General features: G+C 34.8%; 1 protein-coding gene across 2 annotated transcripts; it reads right to left on the bottom strand.

Annotated features, from left to right (window-relative positions):
- Positions 1-1,018: 1,018 nt before the first annotated feature.
- On the bottom strand, positions 1,019-13,998 carry Marf1 (meiosis regulator and mRNA stability factor 1-like protein). 2 transcript variants are annotated; one of them, XM_089855711.1, is made up of 14 exons: positions 13,682-13,998; positions 13,263-13,622; positions 12,173-12,339; positions 11,882-12,051; positions 9,916-10,055; positions 8,353-8,677; positions 6,243-7,717; positions 5,936-6,150; positions 5,590-5,863; positions 5,091-5,527; positions 4,578-4,781; positions 4,148-4,517; positions 3,903-4,067; positions 1,019-3,633 (listed from the first exon to the last, which is right to left on the bottom strand). In XM_089855711.1, exons 1-14 carry the CDS (start codon positions 13,719-13,721, stop codon positions 3,122-3,124), a joined length of 4,854 nt encoding a protein of 1,617 aa, XP_089711837.1. In that variant the 5' UTR covers positions 13,722-13,998; the 3' UTR covers positions 1,019-3,121. The 2 variants fall into 2 exon arrangements, with proteins under 2 accessions (XP_089711837.1, XP_089711838.1); XM_089855712.1 differs by having other exon boundaries at positions 3,903-4,052.
- Between the last annotated feature and the right edge of the window lie 193 nt (positions 13,999-14,191).

Here is a 14,191-nt window from a genome sequence, read left to right as displayed (position 1 = left end):
GGTAATGATTTCTTATCAATAATTTAAATGGTGCTGATACATCAAGTATCTTTGTTTCACTTTAGAAATTGTGCACTTGAAGTACGTCATTTTGAGGTATTGTTTTTAAGCTTAAAATGGTCGTTTGCATACTGACTGGTCAACGCCCCCTCCCCAGCGCCTCAAAAAGGGGCCGAAAAATCACCCTTGTGCCTTAAAAACATCAAAATTACTTCTCAGGCATCTCAAAAAGGTCCAAACTATCATTCTATGTCTTAAGGTCAAAAATCACCTTTGGGACGCGTTAAAAAGGTCAAACACACCCTTGAAAACGTCAAAATTAACAATGGGACACCTTAAAAACGTTAAAATCGCCCTTAAAACCACAAAAAACACCTTTAAAGTGCCTTAAAAACCTCAAAAACAAAAGTGCCTTTAAAACAACAAAAATGCCTTATAGATGCCTTAAAACACCCCAGAGGTGCCTTAAGAACCTGAAATACACCTTTAAAGTGCCTTAAAACCTCAAAAACACATAAAAGTGCCTTAAAACCTCAAAAACCCACAAAAGTGCCTTAAAACCTCAAAAACCCATAAAAGTGCCTTAAAACCTCAAAAACCCATAAAAGTGCCTTAAAACCTCAAAAACCCATAAAAGTGCCTTAAAACCTCAAAAACCCATAAAAGTGCCTTAAAACCTCAAAAAAACCCATAAAAGTGCCTTAAAACCTCAAAAACCCATAAAAGTACCTTAAAACCCCAAAAACCCACAAAAGTGCCTTAAAAACCTCAAAAACCCATAAAAGTGCCTTAAAACCTCAAAAAACCCATAAAAGTGCCTTAACACCTCAAAAACAGCCTAAAAGTGCCTTAAAACACCTTAGAGCCGCCTTAAGAACCTGAAAAACACCTTAGAGACGCCTTAAGAACCTGAAAAACACCTTTGAAGTGCCTTAAAACATAAAAAAACACATAAAAGTGCCTTAAAAACATCAAAACTACACTGTAAAGACTTGAAAATAAGAAAAACACACCTGAATTTTGGGTTCCAACTCCACTAATCACTTTTATTTCAAATTATTACTGACAACCTAATCATTTTTTAGGTATTTACTCATCATAGTTTTACAATTTTTTTTTTCAAATATAAATCTCAAAATCTAAGGAATATCACAAAAAATATTTATTTTTATACAAACTTTTAAATTAAACATCGATCTTTTTTTTAAACAAAAAAAAAATGGAATCCTTGTACGATAAAGAATACAATATTTTGTACTCTTTATAATTAAGGACAATAATTAAAAAAGGTGGTAATTACGTAAAGATAGGTTATGTTTAGAAAACCTTAATATTTTTGTACCAAAAAAAAAGCCAGAAAAACAATAATTGTTTTTCAAAGCCAGGAGATCAGAAAAAGGCGAAAAACAATTAAGTAAATTTGAAAAACAATCTTTTTTGCTAGGTTAAATGTAGCAAAAAAATTATTGAAATAAATTGCTGTTTTTTAATTAAAGTTTCAGTTAATTAAACATTCCTAAGTTAAAATATGAATTTAGAACAGGGCGAAATAATTAAACTCATATTTCAATCATTTTTTAAAATATTTAGTTTTGTTTGTTTGTTTGTTTGTTTTTGTATCTATTTTTTAGTCGTAAACATTTTTTTGTTTATTTAATTGATAAGAAGAAAAAACAAAAAACAACACTAATTGATGATAAATTACTAAAGAACATCGTTAAAATTAAACCGGAACTTAATTGGGAGTTAAATCCAAACAAAATGTTAAATAAAGTGAAAATTGGCTTTGATTAATTTAATTCGTTAAATTAAATGATTAATTAACTTGTTAAAATTATATTTATATATATAGGATATAAACTTTAATATCCCCACTTTCTGATTGGCGGATATGTTTAAGATGTATGAGATATCGAAGTTTGATTGGTCTATTAAGAGTGTTTAGGTTTAAATCTAAGTCTCTGAAAGGTTTTTCTAATTGGATATTACAGTATGACCTTGAGAAGTTATCAAGAACATGATTGGGTATTTAAAAGACCTTGAGAAATTATCAAGATTCTGATTGGGTATTTAAAAGACCTTGAGAAATGATCAAGATTCTGATTGGTCCTTCAAAAACCGCCAATAATTCAAGAATTTCATTGGGTATTTAATTCATTTTTTAAATAAACTTGAAAACGATTGGTCTTTAAACGACCTTGAAGAAAATTCCCAATAACCTGATTGGCCTTTAAACGACCTTGAAGAAAATTCCCGGTAACCCGATTGGTCTTTAAACGACCTTGGAAAAAATCCCCGGTAACCTGATTGGTCTTTTAACGACCTTGAAGAAAAACCCCGGGAACCTGATTTTTCTTTAAACGACCTTGAAGAAAATTCCCGATAACCTGATTGGTCTTTAAACGACCTTGAAGAAAATTCCCGATAACCTGATTGGTCTTTAAATAACCTTGAAGAAAAACCCCGGTAACCTGATTGGTCTTTAAACGACCTTGAAGAAAATCCCCGGTAACCTGATTGGTCTTTAAACGACCTTGAAGAAAATCCCCGGTAACCTGATTGGTCTTTAAACGACCTTGAAGAAAATCCCCTGTAACCTGATTGGTCTTTTAACGACCTTGAAGAAAATCCCCGGTAACCTGATTGGTCTTTAAAACGACCTTGAAGAAAATTCCCGATAACCTGATTGGTCTATAAACGACCTTGAAGAAAATCCCCTGTAACCTGATTGGTCTTTTAACGACCTTGAAGAAAATCCCCGGTAACCTGATTGGTCTTTTAACGACCTTGAAGAAAATCCCCGATAACCTGATTGGTCGAATCCCATATCCCAAATAAACCTCTTTTTAACCAACTTAGATTAACTTTAATTAAATTTAAACGCGACTAAACCAAACCAAACCCTGTACCTCATAATTAAACACTACTAATATACTTAAATTACCCGTAACAAAAAATTCGTTACTAATTAAAAAAAATTCATACATCACTAAAACGATCGAAGTAATAATATTAATACTGTTTGCACATCACGATTAAAATTAATTCAAAGCTAATTTTCACATAAGTAATTAAGTCTTTTTAAAGGAACGAAAGATAGAAAACGAAAAGAGAAAGAAATCTAAGTCAATTTACTCATAGACTTAGCGAACTGAGCCGCAATTTTCCTACTGGGTCTAGCATTACCGACCGCCTTTGACGGAGAAACTTGAAAACCCTCATGATCATTACCACACGCGAGACTCATAGCGGATAGGCCTAAGGCTAAATCATCATCCTGATTAGAAACGGTACCTGATAAGATGACGTCAGCATCATTCCCGAATCGTTCCAGATGTTCTAAACTACTTGACCGGGAACTGAAGACTTCGGCGTTCACGTTAAGGGTCGAATTGGAGACAGAAAGCCACGAAGTTGGAGGCATGGGATCAAAGGCTTGTTTCAGACGTTCGTAATCAGTGGGTTGGGATGATTTCAACATGAATTGGTTGAAATCAGCGCCGTCCATTGACGTGAGATCATTGGAAGTGGTGCTTGTGGTGTTGGAGGAGGAATTGGGGTAAAAGAAATTGTTGGAAGAGAATAAAGTTGGCTGGATTGAGGACAAGTCCGAGTCGCCAGAATCGAGATAATCTGAATTAAGATAATATAATACCATGGGGTTATTTCCCTGAAGGTGACGTACGTCAGTAACGTCACTATGACGTCAACAAAACAAGCCTCTTTGTAATTATAAAGAGGGACAACAAAAGAAGTAATTGTTTGTGACTGTGACACAAGGGTAAATTATGATTGCAGTGAGTTTAGGGGTAAGGGTAATGCATGATTTACTCCCCCCCCCTGCTTAAGTGACCTTGATATACCAGAATGCCAAGTAAAGAGTAAAAAAGTAGATCACTTACTCATTGAGAAGGGCGTCTCGAAACCCATCAAATTTGACTCCTTAACGGGTTCAGACTCAGGACTGATAGCTGGGGACGGTATACAACTCGGTATCGGTTGATTCAAAATGGTCAAAGGCGATTTCTTCATGAAATTCGACGTCTCATCATCTGTTAAATTGAATTCTTACGTCGCAATATAATTAATAACCAATAAAAACCCACAGTAACAACAACAAAATCAAAGCAACAAAGATCTAACTTACCAACTTCGCTACTTTGCTCGGACCGAGCTTCTAGGATCTCGCGTTCCAATTCAGCATAGCAATTTTCACCATCCTCGTCATCAGGGTTGAAAGGTGAATCTAAGGCACCCTCTTCGAAGTTTTCATTGGCTAAGAAGACAGTTTTCTTGCCACGCCTTCCCTTAACGGTGAAGTATTCTGGGAAGTTAGTCAGGAAGGCGGCCAGACTCGAGAACCCAAATTTGGCAGTTTGTAGCGGATATCCGTAATGTTCCAGGAAGCTACGTTCCAAATTTGGAAGTTGCATCCCCCCGCTAGAAAGCCTTAAGATTTGGATGACGTCGCGGCACATGCGCAATAAGGGAGTCAGTTTGACTTTGCGGTCCTTGTACTATAAATGAATTAGGAGTTGTTGAAGGCGCGGGTAGATATGACGTGTTTAGAGACTTACAAGTAATTCTTTATTGATATAAGACATAGCCGCGTTCATGTCCAAGTCCGACATGAATTTCTTTTCGTAAAGGGAAGCTAGTTCTTCAAGGGTTAATTCGCCCTTTGATTCTGTCATCAATAACCGCCTGATTCTCATCCCCATAAGGTCAGTTGACCCCTGATCAACTAAAACGACCACTTTGCCCCCTTTACGATCCTCAATCTGCAACCATACCATATTTGTAAATACTCTACTCAGCAAGTCCTCAACAACCGACAACCGTCGCGTCAAGAACCCCCTCGAAAACCCACCAATAGTTGCGTCAAAAACCCCCTCGAAAACCAACCAATAGTTGCGTCAAAAACCGTCGACAACCCAACAACAGTCACGTCAAAAACTGTTGACAATCCAACAACCATCGCGTCAGAAAACTCCCAACAACCTACAACCACCGCGTCAGAAAACTCCCAACAACCTACAACCACCGCGTCAAAACACCCCAACAACCTTTACACAAAAATAAGACCTTACCTGAACAGCATGACTGATTTTTTCCAACAACTCCTCAATGGTATCACAATCATAATCCTTCAATTTCAAGCAATGTCCATGATGTTTGGCATACTGATTGAGAAAATTCTTCACCAGTAACTTTTCACTGGGAAACAATTTACAATTCAGGATAGCGATGGCCCTTTCAGTGAAGACTTTGAGTCGTTCCTTCATAGTCAACCTGAGGACCTTCTCTTCACCGTGTCCAATTACTTCCAGGACATCGGGAATGGCTTCGAACAACTCAATCAATTTAGTAAATCCGTAACTGGACACTCGACATTGTCTTCCAAAATGGTGATGATAAGACGGAATAAACTTATTAAATGGTAAACTGCATGACGGGGTATGACGCAAAAGTTCAAAAACATCAACAGCGAATTGTTTAGTACGTTCTAACTCTTCCGGAGCTTGTTCTGAAATAAAGACGATTGTCGCAAACACATTGGAAGGAATGGTAGGGTAAGCAGGACCTTACCACGTTTGGGAATCGCAATTATCGTATCATTATCAGTATGGCTAATTACAATCGTATCCAAGAGCTCTGACAACATATCATTGATATCGCAAACACCATAATGCGCGATATCAAAAGGTTTATCCATACATTGAGTAAAGGCATCTGCAAACTCCGACAAGCATATTTGCTTACTAGGTCGGGACTTCAGGATACGTATCATATCTGACGCGAAACGCTTCAATTGCGTCGAATGCGTCAAGGTCAACATTCTATTATGACCTTCGCCTAAAATCTACAAGTTTTTGGGACGTTTGTTAGCCTTTTAATTTGGAATGGAGGGAGTGTTGACATTTATGGGACATACTTGGACAACGTGAGGTAGGGCTTCCATAAGATCAATTAGTTTCGTGTACCCATAATCAGCTACGCGACATTGGCGACCAAAATGGTGATGGTACGCCGGGATTAGCTTGCTAAATGGTATACAACAACGGGGCGTTTGACTTTTAAGTAAGTCCGACATCTCTCGACTGAATAACATTAGTTTACCCACGAGAGCTGGACTTACACTACGATTGCCTATGAACATTGAGATTGTGGTCAGATTTTGAAGCCACCTCAGCCGCTTTGTGGTAGTGGTACACTTCTCTTGTACTTCTAATAATACTTACTTGGATCGACTCTATTCTCCAACCACTGCACTCGTTTAATTCCAAGAACCGATTTGGTAATCTCAACACCGGGAATACAACTTATAAGATGTTCCAACGGTACGCAAGGACAACATTCAACCTCATTCTTGGTACCCGCTTTCAGCTTCGGTACCGGTAAATCTCCAAATTCTGATTTGTAACAAGCTCCGAAGCTATTCAGGGGTAAGTACCCTTGATGGATATCCAACAACGTATGAACTCGTGGAGCCAAGACTTTCAAAGAGATGCAGACATCGGGCAACAAACTGGACGTCTGCGCGTCATCATTCAGTTGCCGGTAAACAGCTAGGGTCATATGACGTTCGCAAAATGGTTTCTCAGCCAGTGGGTGACTTTGAATTTGATCCATTTCAACTGGGGATGGTGTTGAACGGTAGTTAGGGATTAAGGAGACCATTCTACCGGACCCATCTTCGAGGATTTGAATTGTATCGTTGAGTTTGTAGAGTTCGGATATGCCAATGGAACGATGGTACCGATTGAAGAATAACTCCCGGAACTTAAACAGGGGCATTCTTTTAGTGGGTACGTCTGTGAGTAACGCGGCGACTTCCGCCTTTAGGACGTACAAAGGTGGTGCCTTTCCCCCACTTGTATAAGAAATCAGGATTCTTTTGAACCCAATCCTCTTACGTTGCAAATGTGAAATTGCCAACTGGGCATCAGCCATATTGGCCAGTTTAACAACTGCCTTGTGCGTCCCATCAGGTTGCAGCAACATCGTAATATGCAACACCATGACGTGTTCCCCGAACTCGGACGCAAGTATCTTCTTCATTTCATTAATATCCAAGCTCTGATCCAAATTCGTTACCAACAACTCAACGCCTTGCTGCTGGTACCCACTATCCGTTGTTTGTCCACTACCACGGATATTTGACAAGGGTGACGCGGATCTGCTACGGTATGGGTAATGCGTATCGTGGTGTGGTCGAGAGGACAAGTGGGAATCGGAACCGGGTGATAAGTTGCCCGTACGATCTCTCAAGGACATATTTGGGCTGTACCTCGAGGATCTTCCGGTACCTACACTTCCGGCTCCGTTTATTTCAACAGGAGCTAAGCCTTGGTCAGGGTACATACTGGTATTACTTCGAGAATAGGGGCTGGTACTTCGGTAATGACTGGAGACACCGTTACTTGAGCAACCGTGACACGATTGATTGGCCATCATAAAAGGGGAAACACGACCGATACTTTTTTGTTGTTGCTGAGATAATTTAATGTTGGTATTGTCTTGATTGTAATAATAAGATTGCGTTTGTTGTTGAGATGAATTAAAAGTGTGTCTTTGATAACTTTGTTGCAATTGTCCAATATCAGTGGACGTTTTGGTTGATGACGAGTATTGCTTCGGTGATAAGGGTTTGGGGAAATGACTATAATCGGAATTTCTTTGATTTTGAATTGGTTGGAAATTACTATAACCCAAACTGGAAATTTCGAATAAAAATTACCACCCATTTTGAAGCAATGATTTCAAAGTTTAAAGAGATAGTGGCATAAGTTAGTGAACATTTATTACTGATATAACGTGTTCAAAAATGAGTGGTACGATTGACGTACAACGGGTTCATAAGATATGTTCCATATAAGTTTGTTAATCTGTGGTAACTTAGAAACTGGAGCTAGCAATTTTAAAGTGATTGAAGTAGGTCATAGATTCAGGGTAAAGCGAGGGAGGCCTGGTGAGGCGCTGCTGTCAAATTTGGGCTTAGAAAGTTCAGACTAAATAGGACCTAGATGGAACTTGGTCCTCACGGCAAAATTAATTAACCACCACCATGCACCGAGTGTAGCAGGTAGGACTTCAATTGACTCGCTTAATTCCGTCGTTCTCCTTCTCGAACTAGTTATCTCGAGTACTGTAAGTCTCTCAGTAGCATTACGATCTTGTATACTTATCTTAAACATATCGTATAAACTTATGATCGCGCAGAACACGTCGTACTTGGACACTAGCATCCTAGTAAGATTTTAGTGGGGGAAAACATGGACTCCGGTGCCCTAATCAATCACTAACATAACCTGCTACTATCCCTCTAAAACAATTTCTACTTGTATGTACCTATTGTAATGTTGGACGGCCAATGAATCCTGATCATGTAGAAATAAACTATCGCTAGAATTCCAAAGGGATTTAGTTGATTGTACGCTATCGGAGGTGCCATAAATCTCGGGTGGGTTTAACGTGGGTATGTTGAACATTTTGGCCCTGTTGGCGCCAATGGGGGATGGGCAAGCGGCCACAATTGAGTTATCCTCAAATGGAACGGTATAAGAAGGTTCATCGTGGAAACCCTTGCTGGCAATCGCCGTAGTACCTGTACTACTCGATTGCTGTTTCATACCGGATTGCGCCATCATGTTTAAAATTTTTTCTATTGCTTGATCTATTTGTATTGCAACGAAAATAAGGAAAACTAGTTTTTCAAAATGTTGCAGATTTTTGTTGGATATTGCTTTTCCCGATTTCCCTAAATTTCTAGTCAGTAATTTATTTTCCTGATAATTACTTTCCCTAACACCAGGGATAGATTTAATTTTAGAAGTAGGAATGGGCATTAACGGTTAGTATTTACTTCAGTTATTCCGACTCATAGACCACCCAGTATAGAGCCCCTCCCTCCAACACGTAACGAAAAATTTAAATTATCTTATTGGCTCAGTTTTAAACTACGTTTTGATGACGTTGCTGACGGGGACGGCGAAAAATACGCAATTACTTTTCACCTCTGTCGCTATGACCCTCCCGCCTCTTCTTTCATACCCCCCCCCCCGTCCCGTGGATGGGGGTCCGTCCGGGATTTGACGCGCGCCCAGATTACTCTGTTCTCTATTCCTACTTCTAAAATTAAATCTATCACTGCTGTCTGATAATTTAAGATATACGAACCCAATAGCTTACCACAGAAAATCATAAATAAAATAAAAATGTAACGAAAAAGTTATTGAATGTCACTAAAACAAACAACAACTTGAGTTTGTAAATTTTTTTAACTTGGTAATCATTTAAAAATATTGTTCTTTTGATTAAATACCACCTCGAAATTTATATAAACAAATGTCAAAAGTGTCAACAACATTCAAACAATGACCCACTCAGCTGGTAGTCGGGGAAATATTTAAAATTCAAATACACCAAATGGTGTCAAACCATCAAGGGTAATTAATATGTTAATTACGGGTTAATAAAATACAACCAAACAATTAGTCGCAAAAATCATAACCAATAAATACGTTAATATCTAGACAGCTTGGCAGAAATTAGCAATATTGATAATTAATGTAATTCCAATCTTAGCGTGTCTTTTAAATTAATTAAAGGGATTGTATAATGTAAAATGTATTCGTTATAAGGATATACTTCATACTCTCTTTAAATTTGTTAAATATTAAGATGTTTTATTGAGTTAGGGATTATTGATAAAAATTAATGTTAAAATACGCGTCGCGTTACTAATTAGGGTTTAATGACAAAGGCCTAATTAATTATATAATTAAGTAGGGATTATTGATAAAAAATTAAATTAATGCTAAAACACGTGTTGCATTACAAATTAGGGTTTAATGACAAAGGCCTAATTAACTGTAATTAAGTAAATCATGCTTAAGATAAAAGTTGACTTACCATTAGCTGAAGAGGTAGAACTTTGATGAAAAGAGCTGCCATTTGTCGTGGATGAACCACAGTTTTCTGAATTACGATTTGTGAAAGACACTGATATTTTATGACCATAAACGTCTTCTTTATCCATACGTTTGGACGCTCTATATTAATGACAAAGTTAATTTTGAGGTTAATTAACATAAATATCAATTAAAATTAACATTAAAATTAAATTTGATTACTTAAATTAATGTCAATTAAAATTAACTTTAAATTTCATTAATTAAGTATGAATTAAAACTAAATTAAAATACCTATGGGGTTAATGATAGATTAATCATAATTAAACTTAATTTTAATTTAAATTAGTAAGCGCTATAATATTATTTAAAATTAACCTTAAATTTCATTACTTAAGTATGAATAAAAATTTATTTTAAATAACTTTGGGATTAATGACGGATTAACTTTAATTAAACTTATTTTAATTTTAATTAGTAAGCTCTACAATATCAATTAAAATTAACTTCAAAACTCATTACTTAAGTATAAATAAAAATTAACTTTAAATACCTAAGGGATTAATGATGTATTAACCTTCAATAATTAAACTTAATTTTAATTAGTAAGCACTACAATATAAATTAAAATTAACTTCAAATCTCATTACTTAAGTACTAATTAAAATAAAATTTAAATACCTAAGGGATTAATGTTGTGTTAACCATAATTAAACTTGATTTTAACTTAAATTAGTAAGAACTATAATATGAAAAGATTGTAACATGCAAAACAATCACAAAGAAATGGCGGCAATAATCTGACTGGGTTTGTTTTGATTGAGGTCAAAGGTCACGTGTATACTTCACGTTTAATTTTTTAGTGTGGTTACTAAAAAACTGGCCTATTTCTTCTTTTAGAACAAGTAGGGATTTTTTAACTTATCTATTATTATTAGGCCTACACCACAGAAAGTTAAACTAACAAAGAGTTCAAAGGTCAAAAACGTTTATTTTTATTTCCCTTATTGACGACTGCTACAATTGTTTTTGCTAGTTGAAGCCTTGGTTTATGCTAAGCCTAACGAGTTATTTTCGCCGGAAGTTAGGCTTAGTTCGGGATTCATGGGGGTGAGTAATGGGGAAGAAATTCATCTGTCGTCTGCTACGAAAGCCAAAAATATGTACTGTAGCAGACGACAGACCAATTTCTTGAATCCAGAGCTAAGCCTAACTTTGGTTGAGCTAAGCCTAACTTTGGTCGAGCTAAGCCTAACTTTGGTCGAGCTAAGCCTAACTTTGGTTGAGCTAAGCCTAACTTTGGTCGAGCTAAGCCTAACTTTGGTCGAGCTAAGCCTAACTTTGGTCGAGCTAAGCCTAACTTTGGTCGAGCTAAGCCTAACTTTGGTCGAGCTAAGCCTAACTTTGGTCGAGCTAAGCCTAACTTTGGTCGAGCTAAGCCTAACTTTGGTCGAGCTAAGCCTAACTTTGGTCGAAAGGGAATAAAGTGGATTGAACATCTGCCTTAAACAGTATTAAAACTTTCCCGCCAAATTATCTCTAGAGTCACGTGACCTTTACCCTCCACCCCCATCCCTATGCCTAATAGGCGGGGTTTTTTATCTTTGAATGAGTGAATTACTGTTTAGGCTTATTTCTTTGGTGTTTTTAGTGAATAATAATTATAATTATCATTAAGGCAATTATTTTTAATTAAAATTAGGCCTAGGCTTAGCAAAATGTATAAATAATAGAAGAAAATGGGTTCAAGGCAAATAAAACATCATAATTTATTACTAAACTGTAATATTATATTTTGAAGAAGCAATTGCAACCAAAATATTAGTAAAGCAATTAAAACCAAGCAATTTAATAAGCAATAATCACCCAAACAAATGAAGAAAAATAAATTATAATAAACATTAATTAAACAGCATAAATTAATTAAGGCAAATTAAAATTAGCAAAAAATATAAATTATTTAAAACCTTTGAGCTGCATCTGAGGATGGAAATTTCAAAATTGCTGTACTGGCAAGAATAAATATAACTTTTCCACCGCAATTATCCGATAGTTGCTTCAAACGTTGCTGAACTTGTTTAGAGTCTTTATTTGTTGGTAAATTTGTTACCAATAGTTCACAACATTCATTTGTGTTCTGTGAATAAATAAATAAACAAATAAAAGATAAAATTAATTATTTTAATTACTAAACTTTTAATTAATGATTAATAATTAAATATTACAATAAAATAAATTAATAAATAGTAATTAAATACCTTAGATGTATTTCTGTTTGGCAAATTAACTGTCAAGTCAGAAAACAAAACAGTTTCGTGAGCACAAGCCAATAAGGAATCAGGTGTGTGACGATTATGAATTAAAATAACATGAATTTTTAAACGGTGACGGAAATCAGATAAATCAGTGGCAAAATTGATATCACCTAAAATGAAATCACTGATTTAGGTATAAAGTTATATCAATAATTTTGGCCTAAAATTTAAATCAATAATTTTGGCCTAAAATTTAAATCAATAATTTTGGCCTAAAATTTAAATCAATAATTTTGGCCTAAAATTTAAATCAATAATTTTGGCCTAAAATTTAAATCAATAATTTAGGCCTAAAATTTAAATCAATAATTTAGGCCTAAAATTCAAGTATAATAAGTTTAAAGTTTCAAAAAATCAATAATTTAGGCCTAAAATTCAATAATAATAAGTTTTAAGTTTTAAAAATCAAAAATTTAGGCCTAAAATTCAATAATAATAAGTTTAAAATTTTAAAAATTAATAATTTAGGCCTAAAATTCAAGTATATTCAGTTTAAAGTTTTAAAAATCAATAATTTAGGCCTAAAATTCAAGTATAATAAGTTTAAAGTTTCAAAAAATCAATAATTTAGGCCTAAAATTCAAGTATAATAAGTTTAAAGTTTTAAAAATCAATAATTTAGGCCTAAAATTCAATAATAATAAGTTTAAAATTTTAAAAATTAATAATTTAGGCCTAAAATTCAAGTATATTCCATGTATATTCAGTTTAAAGTTTTAAAAATTAATAATTTAGGCCTAAAATTCAAGTATATTAAGTTTAAAGTTTTAAAAATCAATAATTTAGGCCTAAAATTCAAGTATAATAAGTTTAAAGTTTTAAAAATCAATAATTTAGGCCTAAAATTCAAGTATAATAAGTTTAAAGTTTCAAAAAATCAATAATTTAGGCCTAAAATTCAAGTATAATAAGTTTAAAGTTTTAAAAATCAATTATTTAGGCCTAAAATTCAATAATAATAAGTTTAAAATTTTAAAAATTAATAATTTAGGCCTAAAATTCAATTATATTAAATTTAAAGTTTTAAACTTACCAGAAATTAAAACAATAGTTGAGGGACTACGATGCATTTCAACAAAACGTCTCATACACTGCCTCAATTTGTCATCAGCAGCATTTTTACTTGTAGCGTTAATATGAACTACCGTAACTTGAGCCAGATTCAGTTCTCTAATCACATCTTGATTTTCTTTATTCACATCACACACGCACATAAATTCCGCCTCACGATGACCGACAAAGAATTTATTCCGTATTTCACAAACAAGAGCGACTGAAGATTTTCCTTTGGGTACTTGACAGTTTTCAATGTCCCAAAATACCCCAATTGGGGGTAAAACTTGACTATTACCAGTTTCATGGTGAAAGCTGGCCGCCAAATTCCTAATAAAATCTGTTGATGATGGACTAATTAGTTCAAATTACTTTATAATTAAGTTCATTTTAACTTACTTTTGTTACGTTTTGAAGTTTTCCCATTTGTATGCTCCATTTTTTTGTTGTTGAATTTCAAATTTCGACAAAATTTTCTCCATAAAACAAGGCTTAACGGCTTCTCGACGCTTAAGCCTTGGACTAGATTTACAACCGATTTTCTCCGAATTTGTGGCGAGTTTTCGAAACTTTTTACTCATTTTACAACTTCAAAACGAAGTTATTGAAAGGTTTAAAACGCGTAATAATAAATTGTCTTTATTTAACCTTTTCATAATTAAAAAGGTTTCTAAAAAAACTAATGGATCGTAACGAGAGATGATTTTCGTGGACAAAATTGTTGTCCGAAAAAAATAGCAGACGACAAAGAAGTTAGTTTGTCATTCTAGGTAAGTTCATAAATTCGTGGGCTTTGGAAATAGCATTGTATAGAATGCAAGTATTCATGGATGGAATAAACATATTTGGCTCATCATAAGATATAGGAAAATTTGGATGCGCTTATTTCCACTCCTTATTTCCATCTGA

Source organism: Phalangium opilio, unplaced genomic scaffold (genome assembly GCF_054372755.1).
Source record: "Phalangium opilio isolate 3A_F unplaced genomic scaffold, DU_Popi_V2 ptg000209l_1, whole genome shotgun sequence".
Classification (NCBI taxonomy): domain Eukaryota; kingdom Metazoa; phylum Arthropoda; class Arachnida; order Opiliones; family Phalangiidae; genus Phalangium; species Phalangium opilio.
The sequence above is the reverse complement of the archived record's forward strand: the minus strand, read 5'-3'. Positions and strand labels throughout refer to the sequence as shown.

Coding starts and splice junctions, on each gene's coding strand:
- Marf1 (XM_089855711.1), bottom strand. CDS start 13,721: ATGGAGCATACAAATGGGAAAACTTCAAAACGTAACAAAA. Junction 8,678..9,915: donor TTCTACCTCTTCAGCTAATG/GTAAGTCAACTT, acceptor CAATACAAATAG/ATCAAGCAATAGAAAAAATT. Junction 4,068..4,147: donor CGAGCAAAGTAGCGAAGTTG/GTAAGTTAGATC, acceptor TTGCGACGTAAG/AATTCAATTTAACAGATGAT.